Source organism: Toxorhynchites rutilus, chromosome 2 (genome assembly GCF_029784135.1).
Source record: "Toxorhynchites rutilus septentrionalis strain SRP chromosome 2, ASM2978413v1, whole genome shotgun sequence".
Lineage (NCBI taxonomy): Eukaryota > Metazoa > Arthropoda > Insecta > Diptera > Culicidae > Toxorhynchites > Toxorhynchites rutilus.
The window spans coordinates 146,681,158-146,699,763 of record NC_073745.1 but is presented as its reverse complement, the minus strand read 5'-3'; the positions used below and the strand labels follow the sequence as shown (position 1 = coordinate 146,699,763).

Genomic DNA, 18,606 nt, shown 5'->3' with positions numbered 1-18,606 from the left:
TTTTCGATACCATTTTTCTAGTACTCTTTCGGTTTTTCCTCAAAATAGACCTCAGTTTCGGTAATCACTTCATCATCGGTCTTAAATTTCTTACCAGCGAGCATTCTCTTCAGGTCGCTGAGGGTCAGATCTGGAGAATACGGTGGATGCGGATCATTTCGAAGCCTAATTCATGCAATTTTGCCCTCGTTTTCATTGATTTGTGATTTTTCCATTTTTTCCACAATAAAAAAAAGTTGCTTCACTTTCAATGCTGTAACTCACGAACCAATCGACCGATTGCTGTCAAATTTTGACACGTATCCATTGAAAGATGGTGCTTTGTGATAGTGAAGTAGATTTTTGCAAGAGGCGCCATCGAGACGTCAACCTTATGAACTTTTCAGCTGAACTGTTATAAGCCCCTAAATGATACAGAAAATTTTGAAGTTCTCTACTTTGAAAACAAGTGAGCAAATACACTTAGCAATCAACGTGTTGATTGCATAACAGCTCCGGAATTTCTAGCGGATCGTGGCTAAAAAATTTACAGTGGGTCTTATTCCCGTATACACTTTACGGTGGAAACGAAATGAAGTGTATCCACTAACACTTATAATTATGATACAACATTATTTTCAGATACAATTTTTGTAAGAAATTATTTTACCACATAAAGAAAACAAAGTTTTCCATTCATATTCACCCTAATTTGGTATGGAGAAGTTAGTTTTCATTCATAATTTCTATTTGAAAGGTGTTCATTCTGCCTGAAAACCCATTATTATCTTCGACACTTCACTAAATCGTTAATATAGTTTGATGGCGTGCCGTTCATTTCGTTTCCACCGTGAAGTGTATACGGGTATAAGGCCCAGTTGGAGGCGATCTGGCGTAGTGTTAACATTCATGCCTCTCGCACTGAAGGTCACGAGTTCTTCAATTCGCACTCCCGACATTCTGCCAAAATTGGAGGTAAAAGTGAGGAATCAGTCAAAAGTGTTGAAGGCCACTATAATACAGAAAAAAGGCCCTGTATCCAGCGTGCGCCATCTCAATGTAGTTAAATGAGTTATGGGAGTTCTCAACCGATCGGAATCATTGTTTACGTTGCGTAATGCCAATTCAGTACAATTTCAACCATGTATCGAATACTGAACTTTATTCAATTCGACCCTTTTGTCATTACGCAGAACGTATATTTTCAAATTCGACTGGTAGTGAAAATAAAGGCCCACCTCATTATTTTTGTTAATCATCATCAACTTGGTTCAAATTAAAGTAAACACACTGTAATCTTTTTCGATAACTCATTCATTTTATTTTTTCAAAGTTTTAATTATTCTGAAACTAAAAACGTTCGAATCAGTGGTGGATCGCCTTGGCAGAGGCAGGAAGCGTTAAACACATTTATGAACAAACACCAAGATCATGCGTGAAGTCAAGAAGAACCTATCAGTTTCTGGCCGAACTGTTCGTCGCCGTCGTCTCGTCTCTAGCACAGGGGTTAAAGAGTAAAGTTGCTCAGTAGCGCCAATTTCTCAGCAAGACAAACAAAGCCAACCGGCTAAAGTTTGCTAATGAGCATAGTGACAAGTTCTCTTGACCGACGATTCAGAATTCGAGTTGCTTAAGCAAAAGGCAGGTTCGTGAGTGGCGTAGATCGGGTAAGGAACTCATCCAAAGTACGGAGAAGCATGGAGGAGGAAATGTGATGGTCTGGGGTGTTTTTGAGTGGAGTGGGAAGCTTCGTGAAAATTTCCGGGATAATGGCGACAGAATCCTACATCAACATCCAGCGGGAGAATCTTGAAGACAGGTTCATGTTTCAGCAGCATAACAACCCACACTGTACTGCCAAGAAAACCAAGATTTCCTTCCCGTCTTGTCGGGTCAAATCGCTGGAATGCCCTCCCCATTCCCTATTTAGATCGTTTCGCTCATAAGATGTTCGGGAAGAAAACAACTCGAACGAAATATATTCGAATTTAAAAAACCCGAACGAAACAGTGGATGGAACTTAAAAAGAATAGAAAAATAAGATATCACAAAACACTGCCGTTTGTGACTTTAAATTAAACCAAATAAATTAGAAAACTAGGAAAAATGATGGAGTGGGCACCTTATTTTGCATATCAGTGTACATAGCGGCTTTGGTTCATACCATGGCGGACCAAAATTCAACTGATTAAGAATCAATTGGTTTTTTTTTTCAGAATCGTGGAGTCATGTACGCCATGACACAACTTTTTTTTATTTAATTTCTTCACTTCATCAGCTTGTAACTATTTTAATTTTTAATATGTTTTCCGTTTATTTCTTGTTGTTAAAAGATATAGAAACAAATAATAAAATAATGATAGAAAGAACAAACAAAACAATGAATTATTTGTTCAGAGCTCGTAAAAGCGTCCGAAATTATCACCTTCACGCTAGAAAATCCCTCATTTTGGTATAATTTCGCGGCGACTCGTCTCCTACTCAAATAATTGGTAAAAATCGAATGGCACAAGTCAATCGATATGTTTAGATCTTCAGCAACTTCTCGAACAGTAATTCGACGGTTGGCCAATACTATTTTCTTCACTTCATCAATGTTTTCATCTGTGATTGACGTGCTCGGACATCCGGCGCGCTTTTCGTCGTTTTCATCTTCTCGGCCCTCTGAGAACATTTTGTAACACCGATAAATGTTGCATCGGTTCAAGGTAGCGTCACCATATCCCACAAGTCGGAATGCGAACGCGTGCTTTTTTGTGAATCTCTATAATTTTTTTTTACAAATTTTTTAGAGATTCATTTATTTATTATGTTCCAAGCAAAATTCGAGGACAAGCCAAAACACATGCAATCAAAGCAGCTGAAAATGACCGAATTTGTCAGCATAAGTAACAGACATGAGTACCAACATAGCGCTGCAAAAAAAAAAATCTAAAATCGACTATACGTAACCCGCGGAGATTCAAAAGACGCCTAATTTCAATGATAGCTGACAATAAAACAACAAAAATGTCATATTAGATTGGTGGAAATGAATCATATCACAGCAAGTGAGAGTGTAATCATTTTTTTCAAACTTATTCACATACTAAAACCACTGTCAGGCTCAATCGAATATAGTCAGAAATTCGAAAAAATTATAACTGATTTATTCCCAATAACCGATGAGCTACAATGTCACTTGCCGAAGCATCTCTTCGGTCAGTGTGATACGTATCAGATGGAGTACTAGACGAAGCATATTTCGATTCGTAAACAAAAATTAAGTCGTCATTATTGGCGTTGAATATTGAGTTTATATGTTTAAAATAATCACGGTTTCATAGTATTTTAGCAAAATGCCCATAAAACTCATGAAAGTAGGTTGTAGTTCAACTTTTTAAAAGAAGAATGAAATTCGATTTCGTTCATATGGCCCGTTTACAGCAATCGATCCGTCGGACCTCGGCCACACATTTCGACAGGAATGTTGCGAATTAAGCATAACCTGCAGGCTGGGACAATAATTACTGTCGAAAATCGGAGTAAGGGCTTTTAAAGTTGTATTTATTTTTAATAACTATTGAGCGTTGTCCGTTGGTGTATTTTTATATTTTGATTGCAGACTGTTTTCCCACATAACGCAAACCGATACTGCGAGCCTTGAAAATATAATTTCTATATTGTTAGAATAGTGAAAAAATGTTCATTTCTTCATCTTTAGGGAGTAAAAACGAAATAAAACAATAACGCTTTAACTTGTCTCTCCCGATGTACATCCATAAATATGCACTGCACAATGCTATATTATACTCATGAATTCCGCTTGAGTTCGAATTGTATTCACTGAAACTAATGAAGCAGCGATCATTCTTCCACATGTGAAACTAAACCTGACATATAATCAATCCCAAATGTTAGTATACACCTCGTGCTGGTTTGTTATTTTTGAGTTCTTCGGGGTTAAAAAGTAAATAATAAATGCGACTTATATTCTTCGTAAAATCGATCCATTTTACTCTCATGTAGAGATAAGAAAAAAATTAAAATGGTCACATTTCTACTTCATATATAAAAGTAGAAACAAAAAATCTCCAATTAGGACGTGGCGAAATTGAGTGTACAGTTCAAGTTCTTCTTAAAAAGAAAATTTAAATCAGTTCAGAAATGTTAACAGATAACAAAAATCAATACTGTAGTATTTGGTATGGCCCTCCTTTGGCATCCAGAACTTCCTGTAAACGCCGAGGTGAGATTTCTGGTCACTGTAGACGGAGGTGCCTCCCAGATCTCCTTATGTCTGTATACATATGCCTTAGCAAACTGTAATGTTTTTTTCATATTAACCTTTGGGATGAAAGACTTTTTACGGGCAACACGACCTCTCCGATTTTTCCTGTATACTGCTCTACGGACAGTGTTTGCGCAGACAGGTCTTCCAATGATGCCGGCTATCTCGGAAGTCAGATCAGAAGACAGAAGACAGGATCCGTTTGCGTCCACTACCCAGGATATGTCCATGGTTTCTTCGTATTCCCACTGCTATTTCCCGCAATGTTTTTCCTCGACAAGTCTTACTTATTAACATTGCACGTGTAACAATATATATTTATTTCTTCTTACTTGCCAATTTGATAAAAAAAACTTTTTTAAACATTAACAAAAAACAACAACCATCATTGCCCAAGGAGTGGTTTGGTGTTGACATCACCCACTGACGGAAAAAGTACAGTAATTCGCAAAGATCTTACTTAAAAGGTTAATTTGTTTGGAGAAATTTAAGGTATACACTCAATTTTGCAATGCTTAGAATAGAGATTGTTTTCAACTTTCAGGAAAAATAATTAGCAAAAAAACTTTTCACGAAATTTTCTTGTGCGCATAGTTAGTTGAATATGCGTGTTATTAATATGCATCAAAAGAAGAAACGTAGTCAAAATATTTTGCACAAATAAATAGTGCATCATCAAATAGCATGTGTACATTCAATTTTGCGATTGACTGTATAGTCCGTTCAAATGGTAATGAATATAGCTCATTCGAGCAGTTTCATGTGAAAGTGAAAGTCAAGTGAAAACGTCTACAAAAAAGAATGAAATTAAAGAACCGATGTTTCAGTAAGCGTAGAGAATACACACAATAGTAAATGACTCTGACTGAAAAGAAAGGAAGGAGTGAAAAGGTCAATTTAATCTTTTAGTTCAAAAATTGTCAAGCCATGCTTCGAAGAAACGACTGTCTCTTAATAATAAATAAAAACTCACTGAAAAGCATGTCTTCACATGGAATATATAGACAACTAAATGTAAACAAGTATGGTTCATTCGCTCATTTCTCCACACCTAATTATAAATCACTCTTGTATCTACTTCGAATAATTATGAATAATCGAATAATCGAAAAGAATGCAGCAAACAATCGTGAGATTGCACGATGAACAACAACATTCAATGAATGAATTTAGAAGGATCGCATGAAACAAACTAACGAGTGAGTCAAAACAGACTCAATCTGTGTATATGTATGATTTTATTTTCCATTGTACTCTTTTCCAAGAGCATTCAAATCATCATCATCTCAGCTGTTTTGTTCTCGACATGTTGGCATCAAAAACAAAACATGGTCACCTAGGACGGGGCCGCTCCCACTAGTCGGTTCTGGAATCTTTAACAGCAATTTGTTTGCAGTCTTTTCTTGAAATCCTGCGCAATTTTCTCAAAAAATCGTGTTATCTTAAATTGCTGGTAGGGGAAAAAAAGAACAGAATTAATTCTACAAAACTATGAATACCTGACATGGTCGAGTCGAGAAATTGAAAATGTTTAAAACCATCGTCCATGCTGTTCTAAAACGTTTGTCTATTTCCTGAAGATTCAATGAAGACATCGGAGATGCACGGTCCACTGTCAAATGCGTCAGAACGTCAGGAGACTTTCATAACCAATTCTGAACTTAGGAACGTGGATGTGGCGAACAAACTCGGTTCAAAGTATTCACAATGGGAAGGTTTTAAGTGTCGGACTTTTAACCGAAAGTATCAAATAGGACCGAAAAGCTAAACATTAAGGGGCGACCCCTGTCGAAAGGTCACAAAATAATGAATTTTCGTGATTTTTTTCGAATGCTAGGAATGAAGTGAAGTGTTCGGGTACTTTGGGTTTTTAGGGTATATTTGAAGATATATTTTACATTTTTTGAGTACCCGAATAATGATTATTACGCTGTTGACAGCTGGATGCGTAGATGCTGTCTGAAAATCGGTACCTTTATTTATGAAAAAGTGTGAAATGTACCGAATTTCCTCTTTGACTTCCATTGTTATCTACAGGGTGATAACAACTGAATTGAACAAACAAAAAACAGCAAAAGATTTTTTTAGAGTAAAATGTCACCTTTACAACGAGCTTCAACTTGAAATTGTAGGATCGATATTACGCGAGATATTGATCACTAATGCCAGCTACCGAGAAAATAATGGATTAATTTTTCCCAACCTAATATATCAGATGAAGGCATACCGATTATAAATTGAACAGGACTTTAATACAAGAACCTCGCAAGCATACCGTGGTCTGTGTAGCTGATCCTAGACGGTTCATTTATCATCTCTATCATCAGATTGAATTTGAATCTAAGGGTAGGTATCCACTTGTGAGATATAAATGCATTCATTCATAAGAAACTAGACGTGAGCTGGTGAGAGTGTCACCCCTATTCTGTATTTCGATCGATTCGAAATATTTCGAACGACTTGATAAAATTCCATTCTGTATTCCATACGAGTTGTTTTTGCATTCCGTTCGATCTGTTTTTTTGGACTTTAAATGGGCAAAACGTTCGAAATAGGGAAGGCGAAATTATAACTCGAACGGAATATCGGTTTCTAACGAAACGGACATCCGTCGGAATAAAGAATAGGGCTGTGTATCTCATGCATATCAACGAAAAAACCACATAAAAATGTAAACGATCAATGATTAACTAAAATCACAATATATGTTTGAGACGAACCAGCCCAGAAGCGTAAAGTCTCTTAAATAATGAACAAAAACATTGCTTAAATAATGAACAAAAACATAGCCAATCAATATTGTCGGTATACAATGAACAAAAACATTGTATACCGACAATATTGATTGGCTATGGATTGTATGAATTGCTAGATGTAACTGAAACACTAAACTAAACATATTGTGCACGCTTTTCGCTGAAAGCAAATCCTCCCAAGCTTATAGCAGAAGTCTCTTTTACAAAAGCACAGTACTCGTTCACTAACTGGCTAACTGGGCTGCAAAACAGCAAAAGCAAAACTTCAAATAAAATATGACGCCTATTATTGATACATAAATGAGCTGCAGGGGAGTTAACACACGCCCTGTCAAAAAAAGTCCAGTTAGCGAATGACTACTGTAGCAAAAAAAATTCCGAATAAAGTGCTGAATTCCGAATAAAGAACAAAGCAATGTTTTGATTTGCCACCAATGCAATACCGTTGACAGCGTTGTTCTAGCGACAGCGTTGCAATACTATTGACAGCGTTGTTCTAGAACGTTTTTTCTCCCATTTTGGTGGCCCAGATGTCATTACAAAGCATGTTTAAACTCTAATAGAAAGCACCTAACAACGAGAAAAAGTCTACTCGATAGCACCGTTGGGAATATAAATACCTGAAAAATGATGGGCATGATAAATACCTGCAAAATTTAACCCATCAACAGAAAAAAAAATAACTGAAAACAATTTTCACATTTCTGCTTGATTTATTTTTTTTCTATTTGTGCGACTGTTTTTATACCTCTCTTTCTCTATCTCCCGTTTTCTAAAAGTATGACTATTTCCTCTCCTTGTTCTTTTGTTGCCATATCTCTCTGAATATGCCTTAGTTATATACGTTCACTTTTAGTTATTCAATCTGTTAGACGTTCCATTTGTGTGTAGTGTTTTATCTATTGGCTTCGCAGCTTCTCCACCTTTTTTTTCTAGGATTTGCTACCAGTATAAAATATAAAGAATAGTTAACAATTAGAATCTATTCTTTTCTTTTCGGGAGAAATTGAGAGAGGAAAAGGTTGGTTGTTTCGGTTTCAATATTAATCTGCAATTTGCACAGGCGGACTAAAATAAATAACAGTATAATATAAACATCTCTTTTTCTTTCATTCGGTGTGTTCTTTCTCTCTAAGACTCTTCCTAGACTACTCAGGTGTGTTGTGATTGTTTAACATTTGCGACGTGTGCCTCCTCTGTCCAGTTCTATGAAGTTCGGATAGACTTTAATGTCAAGACGCGAGACTACTGTGGACGACATTCCGATAACTAAAAATATTGTAACACAGAAATAAAGTAGAAACAATGCAGCGGAACTGTCTCACGTGAGTAACATAGAACCTATATGACACAATGCTGTTGAATCGTTATTATAATTTCAGTTAGAAATTTTGCGTACATAATACATGATGTAGTTTTAAAAATATGGTTTTGTAATTTTAAAACGAGGTCAGCTTTTGGCGACCTAGGTTCATCCACAAAATTATTTCTCTATAATCACCATGGTATACGTGAATACTACTGAAAGTTTCACCTTATGGAAATTTTCTACGTTACGATAAAAATGAAATGCGTTCAGCGTGTCATTACCGTATTTTTGCTTCCTTATTTTCGGTTCCGAGATTCAGATCGTGTGAAAGTGTGAACTAGGCAATCTGAAGCAATCGTTCTTCTTGATTGTTTTCCTCTGCACTTTTTTTCTCTCCTTCATGAGTTACTAGTTTGGAGATTTACCCTACTTTTCGCCTACATTTTTCTATTCACTGTTTGTCTTGTTAGTTTCTTTTCTTTCGACTACGTATATGTTACAGAATAAACATAAAAAATTCTGCATCATAAATTATTAAATACATAAACAAAAATAAATCATTTCTCTCATATTTTATCTCTCTTTCTTTCTCTCTCTCATTCTCTCTCTCACTCTCTCTTTAAAGCGAAGTCAACAAGAAAGATAAAATTTTCTAAAACAAAAATATATTATTATAGTAAAATGTGCATACATGGTACAATAATTAAAAATACTGGAAAATAGTTCTACAACAACAGCGCGTTATAATTTTTGGACGAATTTAGAAGCAACACTCTCCTAAACAGAAACAGTTTTTCTCTAAAGTTAACATCAATCATTTTGACTCATTTCTTCGCTACATCATATCTAAACGACGTGAATGTTTGTTATCAAGGTGTACGCGTGTATGTGTTTGTGTTTATGTGTGTATGTTTGTGTTCGCGTCAATTGTTAAGTTGCTTATCATTATTCACTATCCTTCCATCACAAAACTAAAATTAATCAAAAATTAAAAACATTTCACAGACTACTTTCTAGACAGCTGCTCTGTTCTCCACTTGTGTGAAAAGACATGATTTTTTTTGCTCCACTATTTATGCTTACTCAACACATATAGTTTTTTTAATCTGTTTTCGCCGAAAGCGATTTTTTTTCTCTTTGCACGTATTTCCCCTTCTGGCGCATTTTTATATGGCGGTGAATCATCGCTATCTCTTTCACTCTCTCGTCTTCGTTCTGTATATAAACATACCATCTAGTTTTGCTCTTATTTTATCAAACGTTAGTTTTTTCTTTTTTCTTGTTATCATATTTGCTTGCTTGTATTAATAATAACGACGACGACTACTTCATTATTTTGTGTTTGTGTGTGTGTGTGTTTTTTTTTCTTTGTTCATCATTGATCATTTCTTGATTTCTGTTCTTCGTACGATGCTTCTTTGTATCGTTTGCACAGAATCGATTTTGTTCGTATCCCACTCTTTTCATAACATAAACATTACTTTTTTGTGTGCATTTATGGGTTGTGTTTCCACTTCACCGCAAACTTATTTTGTAGCGCTACCAGTGATTCTTCTACTTCTGCATGTTAACCCTCCCAGCAATTCCAACTCCACCATAGTGTGACGCTGAACACTTGTCCGAGCGGCATTGTCACCGCGGTCCTTGATACGACTTTATGGCGAGAGTGCGGATGTTTGACCGTGTCGTCTAGTTGTGTTGGATCTCTCTGGTTTATTTCCTCCGCTTACTCTCTGTTGGTTTAGACTGTATAAGTTTCCGTTTTTTTTGTTTGATTAATGATAATCAATATTTATTTTTATTATAAAATTAGTAAAGTTTGGCTAGATTTGATATTTTTGCGGTAGACACAACTAATATGAGACAATAAGGTTGTATCGAAATCGTTAAGTATATCTGAAATTAGAACAAAAAATTGGATACCGTATCAGTAAACGAAGCATATTTTATCATTCTTAGCATTTGTTCTAAGAAATGGGGATACACAGTACATAGAACAAAAACAATCATAAAAAGAACAAATTGTTGTCTTTTTGAAGTGATGTATGCACTAGTGATGAAACGGATAGAAGTTTGTGCAGATACCGGATACCGGATATCCGGCAAGTTTCGGGACGAAATGGCCGGATATCTGGCAGCCGAACAATCGGTTCTTTTTTGCGAATGCGAAACAGGGAGACACTCCATGTGTGCATGAAGCAAACAAAGAATTACCTTTTAGGGATATTAAACACATTTTTACATAAAAATAATAAACTGTGATTGAATTATCCATATATAATGAATATCCCCCAACAGAGTTTCAAGTTTTCTGCAAGAAATATTGAACAGTTTTTTTCTGTAACGTGATTCGTGATAGTTTGAGACACCTCCCCCTCCCTAAGGGGGGGCTGCCATACAAATGAAACACAAATTTCTACATTACTCGAGAATTAATCAAGCAATTGCAACCAAATTAGGCAGGTTTTAGAGTGCAATAAATGGAGCCAAATTTGACATGTGAAGATTTTAGGGCGCACGAAACGTTTCTATGGTGAATATACACTACTCCCCCACCTAAGGGGAGAGGTCTGTCTTTATTCTATTATATTTTCTGTATCAAACATATATTCCATGTAACGGAGAAATATGTTATTTGCAAGTGGTTGGAAAATCTTGAACGAGAATTGTGTCTGAAAATAATCTGATATTATAATGATGAGTTTTGGTAGAAGTACTAGGATTTTTTTAGTAAAAGGTAAATTCAACGGGGTCGATCAATCAATGAACAGTGAAACAATGAAACAATGAACAATGAAAATGTGATTTATCTTGTATTAATGAGAAACTATTTGTTTTGACGTAGGACTACGTCTAACCGGAAGATATTGGGGGTGAAATGGAAATCTAGGCACTGAACAAGTAGGAAAAAATGCAAGATTTGGAACGCTTATAACTCGAGCATTCCTCAATAGATCGCAAAGGTTTTTGCATCAATTGATAGGAAATATATCTACGCATCTATCATAACGAATAACATTTCATTTTTCTTGAGATAAATAATTGAATAATTGTGAAATATCAAGCATTGTCAAAATGCACTATGTGCCCATTTTTGATTGGTCCATTTTGTGCTCCTCAAATCGTACCGACCAAAACGGGCAACCAGAGCAGCAGCGAAATAGAATGAAGCACGATTGGAAAGGAAAAAGAAAAAAATGAACGAAACATTGGTCGCAGTCTCACACATGCGTAATTCTCGAGCCAGCCAGTCAGCTTAAAAATCCCCGCTCCGCTGCCGTAACGATCATTCTCATTCAAACCGTACACCACATCGGTTCGCATCACAACACATCAACAAACCAACCCAAGCAGCCATGTCTGGACATGGTAAAGGAGGAAAAGTGAAGGGAAAGGCAAAATCCCGCTCGAACCGTGTTGATCTGGAGTTCCCCGCAAGGGTAGCTAGGCCGAGCGCGTTAGTACCAGTGCACCAGTCCACCTAGCCGGCGTTATATAGTTTCGGCCGCCGAAGTGATCGAGTTAGCTGGCAAAGCTGCTCGCGACGATAAGAAAACCCGCATTCGGAACAGAACACATTCGGTTCGGTGGACATCAAGACAACAGGCAGTTGCAGCGAGTGGCGAGTGGCAAACGCAATCGCAAAACGGCATCAGGTAGCAGAAGAAAAAAGTTTGTTCTTTATACAAACTGCTTTGGTGGCAAATCCAGAACAAGGCGGCATCGAGGGCGTTCGAAATGGTTTTTTTCAAAACCACGAGTACTAAGTTTTCTAAATTGGAACCATTCCATAAAACAAGGCGCTTTTCAGGGCCATTAAACCTTTCAAAAAAGAGTTTACGAAATACAGTTCAATGCTTTCTAAAACATTATCCAAAATAATAATAAAACACAAATTGATTTTTTCATAATTTGTTTGCCAGGATCTGATGAGTATGTGAATTTGGCAGTTGTTCTGAGCTTATTAATAGTTGGGGACTGTCCAGATTATTCAATTTTCACCAATTCTTAAATTGTTTCCAGATTGAAAGTACAGTAATTTACAATTAGTTCGACATTTAGCTAATTGGATGGACATGTAATGCGACTTATTTAGTTGGACATTTTTGTAAACATAGAGATCCAAATTATGACCCCACATTGAAAGTCGACACTGTACCACTGTCATCACAAATGTTCAATTACAGGTTAAAATCGCCTCCAATGCGACACTGAGTGGCGCTTCGGCACGTCGCATTGAATGTAATTTACTGTACAACATGTCACAAAGCTGGATGGGAAGAAATTTTCCAATTGTGAAAGCTGTGGCGAGTGGCAACAAATCGCTAAACAGGAAGGTTTAGCCGAACAAGATGGGGATATCGAGTGACAACAAAACAATAAACTCTTTAGATTGAAGATAATTTTGTGATCCTGAAAAGGACCCTTTTTAGCCTGCATGTGAATCCAACGAGCGAACAAATCGTAATGAATGTATTTTTTTGCCATCGCTCCCTTTTAACGCTCATTCGTTCGTCTCGTTGGACTCGCCCCTCTGGCTGAGTCTGCCGATTTGTCTCTATCCTGTGAGTGTGTACCGCTAGAGTATAAAACACGCGGACCCCAAAAAAATATCTTATTTTCTTTCAAACCGTAAACCCGTGTGGTTGTACGGCATCGGCATCGTGGACGTAACAAAGGAGGACAAGTTAAGGGAAAGGCAAAGTCTCACTCGAACCGTGCAGGTCTCCAGTTCCCTGTTGGTCGCATTCACTGATTGCTCCGCAAGGGTAACTAGACCGAACGGATTGGTGCCGGAGCACCAGTATACCTAACAGCGATTATAGAGTTTCGGCCGTCGGAGTGCTCGAGTTGGCTTGCAAAGCTGTTCACGACAATCAGAAAACCCGCATCAAGAACAGAGCAGCTTCGGTTCGGCGCTCATCAAGGCAACAATTAGTTTCAGTGAGTGGCAAAGTATTTCTCCGGCACGTCACATTAAATGTAATTTACTGAACAATATGTCACAAGCTGGATGGGAAGAAATTTTCCAACTGTGAAAGCTGTGGCGAGTGACAAACGCAATAGCTAAACAGGAAGGTTTAACCGAACAAGATGGGAATATCGATGGGAATGGTTTAACCGAACAAGATGGGAATATCGATGGGAATACAATATATTTAAAATATATATTTAACAAAAGCTGTCCCCTTTGTATAGTCCTACGTCACTCCGGTTATGTCCCCGACATTACCCATCCGTCTTTTTTTCTAATATTCGGTATTCGACCGGATAGCAAATATACCGGATAGTTACCGGATACCCGTTTCATCTCTAGTGCACACCCTTAAGATCATTGATGATAAAAAATACGTACATCCCTCTAATCAGATGTTTTGGCCCCTCCAGCTTTACGCATAGATGGTAATACCAAAGCACCCGTAAAACATAGAGATTCTCGTGGAACAAATTCCTGCTGCAAGTTGTACACAAAACGAGTGAAAAGTGTAACTAATTATCCGATCAAGATTCAGTTAGCAATGCATTGGCCAATTTAGGGTTACCAATAGAACATTATTTTGTTATGAAGGAAAAGGCCTCATAGTTATTCGCAGTTTTTTAAGAACCAGTCACAGAACCACAGAACCAGCTACAAATGGAATACTCTGTACGCCTATGAGCATATAATGCAGTTAGTTCTGATCATGAACTCGATATGACGAAAACTTCTTTTAAAATTAGGATTAGAGACACAGTCTGAACTTCAGTTTGTATGATTATAAATCGAAGACGAGGAAATCGGAACGATCACACTAGGCCAAATTAGTAGCGAGACGAAACGCGTTAAGCCAAATTAGTAGCGGATCAAGACGACCGCATTTGGCTAATTTAGTAGCGGATTGAGACGACCGCACTTGGCCAAATTAGTAGCGGATCGAGACGACCACGTTAAGCGAAATTAATAGCGGATCGAGACGACCACATTTGACACAATTGACAGCAGATCGAGACGACCGCTCCGGGCCCAACTGACGACCGCACTTGGTTCAATTAGTAGCGGATCGGGACAACCTCGATTGTGTTGAATGATAAGGAATCGGGATGCTCGTGTTTGGTTTAGTTAGTGACGGCGCGAGATGACCACGTTCTATTCGCGTTTATTTTGTATCGACAGCTCTGACAACAACCAAAAAAGAAGTACACACAAAAACAGCGCAAAAGTTGTGTGGGCTGTGGAGCACTTCACATATTCCCTACTAGGAAGCTCTTTACGCTTCGGCTTCACGTTCACGCCCGGAGGAAAAGAAAAGTTGCAGAATCGATGGATATCCTGTCAATGCAGAATATATTGAGTCCACAAACTCCCAGATTGATGAAGCGAAATTAGTACGATATTAAGTCAAGTGGTTTGCTCCTCACGTAAGGACATCCCAGCTGTGTTGCCAAATATTCATCTGTATTGAGAGGGTTAAAAATCTTTTTCAATCGTACTTTTTCTCTCAAAAATTGTAGCGAAATCTGTACCGTCTAAATAAGGTGAATGATTTTGGTTTGTCCAGTCGAAAATGTGATCATGGTTTGTCCATGAGTTGTCCGATTCACTAATGTTGTTTTGTCCATATGATTTCTATGGCAACCGCTTGGCGCGCTGCAGTTTGTTTTTGGTGTCCTTCGCGCATAGCAGAAACAAAGTTTCTCTGTGTTGAGTGTGTTGAGGTGAACACTTTTAAAATGCCCAAGAAAAGGCAATATTCTAAAGAAAGCCTAAATTATGAATGGATCAATATGATGACAGTTAACTCAAGCAATGAAAAATGCAACATCTACTTTTAAATTCAATTTTTTTCATTCAAAAATAATGATTTCTAAAACTGGACAAACCATGATCAGAGGTGGCAACGATATCACTCTTTAATGGCGCTAACGTTCTAACTTGCATTCTGTCGGAAATGCCACATGCATTCAAAAACATGAGCCAGGATATACGAAACAGGTCAGATGATTATACAAAGTAGCTTTTTTGGTCATGATGTATGTCCTCGATTCTAGTTGACTATAAAAAATAAATGTACACTGAAATGTTCATACGATGCAGTAAAAACGTAGTCGGGGAATTAGTTCTTATGGCATCTCCGAGCAGCTGTCATCCTTGCGCACATCCTTTCGCTATTAGAATGAGTTACAAACCAGTTAAAGTTATCCGTGCAACCCCAGACATTCGTGCGTGATGGAAAGACTTGGTTAAGCTTGTTTGCACAGTTGCAAATCATTAGGACTAACAATGCATTCGACAGCGACGTTAGTATCCCTTAACTTCAGAAGATAAGCAACCGATCGAACGATAAAAGCACTCACCAAAGTGAAGCAAAAAGTGTCTTCTTAACATCCAGTCCGAATGATACCATAAATATCTGTTGACCATATATAGACCGATCGAATGTAGGGCATACTCATTCCCTACATGGCATACAATACAATACATAGGAATGTAGTCTCCCAGTTCTATCGTCAAAGCCAATGAGCAAATTTTTAACGGTATTCAAATTTCAAATTTAGCAACTTCGAATCCTACCTATAACAGCTCGTATTGCCGCAGATGCATTCTCTGTATGATGTCTCGGCAATCGTTGAAAACTCTTTTGATGTTTTCCGTGTCTACCGCACAGGTAAAGTGCGGATAGCAGTAATGTTTGCCATCACCACTGGCTGTCGATATACGCTAAAATAGATAAGACGATTATTATGTATTTTATCCGATGTCCAACCAAAAAATTAGCTTACCAAAAATTCATCTCTGATGAAATATTTCGCCCTAATTACTTCTGGATCTTCACCCATCTCGCAAACAGCGTCAGCTGAAATAAAAATGTTCGATCACAATATCGCGAGCAAGATAGCCGAAGCTGAACTTACCGGGTGTCTGGTAACGATTGAACTCACTGAAGTATTCGGAAAGTTTGCTTTTGCCGGCTTTAATTTTCTCCGCTAGCAAGTCTTGCTTATTTAAAAACAAAATGACTGATATTGTTCGTAACCATCTGAAATATGAACCGTCAGCTCATTCCATTTAATGATTTTCATCCCGCTCAACTTACCTATTATTCCAAATACTTTTGAACAGCTCTAGTGACTCCCTCAACCGATTCTGCGTTGGATCCTCCCGCAGAACCATATTATAGCTAGAGCACGCTGTCACGAAAATAATAGCGGTGACGTCGTTAAAACACTGAATCCATTTACGTCGTTCGTCTCTCTGACCACCAACATCGAACATGCTAGAATCGGAGAAATTGGTTATCTTTAACATTGTGCAACAGTAACGGCATCGAAGAAAAACGTACTGAAAGTTAACCTTATCAACTTGAAACCTAGTTTCGAATATACCCGATGTTAAGACACGACATCTCAGTATATCCTGCTCGGTTGGAGTATAATTAGGCTGTTTGATTTCACTAACACGATCCAGAAAACTAAAAGAAAATGAATGAAAATTGATTAGTTATGGTTCTCGTGCGCTTCCCGAAGGGGCAAGACAGCATTCCGCTGCAACAGATACTGCCGTGCTCTGTCGATTCGAGATCACTCACTATTTAGCACAATCAATTAATTGGTATTCATTCGATCGCTCGTAGGTCTGCTGAACACCGCGATCTTTCCATAATTCTTCTGTGTTCTCATAGAACTCTGGTGGATAATTGAAGTCAGGACCTATCGAGAGAGAAGTGGAAATGAGTGTTTAGTAATGATTCAATTACGGTCGCTTGTGTGTTGTTGTTTTGTATGTTTGCTTACCTGATGCGTAATCTTGGATGTAGTCTACTCTGGCTTGGTTTTCTGGTTTTTCTAATGGAATAGGAGGTGTGAGTGTGCTCATTGCACCGGTAATTGTCTGTAAATGATAACATACGGTTTTATGATTATTTATTCAATAGTTTACATTGACAGTAATCGTGTATCAAGTGAATGCATTTTTCGTCATTGCACTGTTTCGAACGACTAACCTAATGTGGTATAAGAACATAATGTTGAACAGTAGTAATTATTAATAACTAATTGTGGCTCTTTCCTGATGTAATTTAAAAATTGTAGCTGTTGACCAATTTCAAATGAAATCGACAAATGACAAAACATGAGTATTTTTGATTCGAATGAATGTTCGTATTCCGTTTGGGTTGGTGGAAATATGAGTTTTCCATAGCATTTGGGAATTTTTGACTCAAGTGTACTCATTTGACGTAAGATGTACTATGTGCAGTAGATCTAGCGCAGAACTACTTGCAAATCGAAGGATTATCTCTGGATAACGTTGTGACCAGACTCATCGCAATGGTACGTTTTCTTGCTGTTGGAACGGAAAGTCTAGTCGAAAACAACATTTTGAAGTCTTTATTAAAATCCAACAATTACGAATTTGCTACTGAAAAGAGAATTCCTTATAAGAATATAATGGAGGAGGAAATGTCGGAGTACATTGGTCGTTTTCATCGGGAATTACAAGAGCGATCTAAATCGTATAAAGAAGCCGAAATATTTTAAGCGTTTCAAGCTCGACACATGCATCTGACAGTGAGCTGAAAACGTCGATTTGATAAACTGTCATACTTCTACGACGAAGTTCCGGAATGCGTGCCTTTGCTAGAAATTCCAAGATCCCGTAGACCTTTGAAACCCGCTGGAATTAACCTGGACGATGTCAATCATTAGACTGTTTTAGATCGGTTACAGTTCATCGTAAAGTGTAACACTCAAGACATTCACCCCGGGTGTTACACTACGCCACTGGTCGGATGGCTCCATTTTTCCGGAATCCTTTAAAGCGTTACTTAATTTGGGTACCACGCCATAGCGTCCTCTGGTAAGGCAGCCTACCGAAAACATCCTACCACGAACAATCCACAATTGATTAATACGACTGACGATAATCGTCAAAGATCTAAGCGATGGAGAATGGACACTAATTGAAAACTCGGGCGTGGAACTGTATATCGCTAAATTTCGCAAGTAATGGTAGACGACGAGCTAAAGCCTCGCAATTTTGAAGTTGTAGCACTGTAGGAACTTTGTTGGACGGGAAGACTGATGAGAAGCAGGAGATGGGATGCCACTTTCTACCAGAGTGGCGGCCACGATGGATAATGAAAATGAAAATTCACCGGGCCACTGGCATGGACCACTTGCCAGATGAGAAGCTGGCGAGGGGTGATATAGATATGGGATGATGAGAGGGCGCCACAAGATTAGATGCAGGGTATTTTTTTAATATATATCGTTTATTTGTACAGGCTCAGTTACGTAAGTACGAATGAGCCTAA

The 18,606-nt window shown here is 37.8% G+C and overlaps 1 protein-coding gene across 9 annotated transcripts in view; it reads right to left on the bottom strand.

Moving 5' to 3' along the window:
• Positions 1-2,147: 2,147 nt before the first annotated feature.
• The window catches only part of LOC129764376 (guanine nucleotide-binding protein G(s) subunit alpha), a 56,558-nt gene continuing 40,099 nt past the window's right edge, over positions 2,148-18,606 (bottom strand). For 7 of the 9 annotated variants that reach the window (XM_055763374.1, XM_055763372.1, XM_055763376.1 and 4 more), the window contains 8 exons: positions 17,087-17,183; positions 16,882-17,002; positions 16,636-16,764; positions 16,390-16,569; positions 16,208-16,332; positions 16,076-16,149; positions 15,867-16,013; positions 2,148-10,210 (listed from right to left, as the gene is read on the bottom strand). In XM_055763374.1, coding sequence (XP_055619349.1) covers positions 15,867-16,013; positions 16,076-16,149; positions 16,208-16,332; positions 16,390-16,569; positions 16,636-16,764; positions 16,882-17,002; positions 17,087-17,183 — 873 coding nt within the window. In that variant the 3' untranslated portion in view covers positions 2,148-10,210. Of the gene's footprint in view, positions 10,211-15,649; positions 15,797-15,866; positions 16,014-16,075; positions 16,150-16,207; positions 16,333-16,389; positions 16,570-16,635; positions 16,765-16,881; positions 17,003-17,086; positions 17,184-18,606 lie in introns of all 9 variants that reach the window. The other 2 variants (XR_008741127.1, XR_008741128.1) reach the window with 2 other exon arrangements.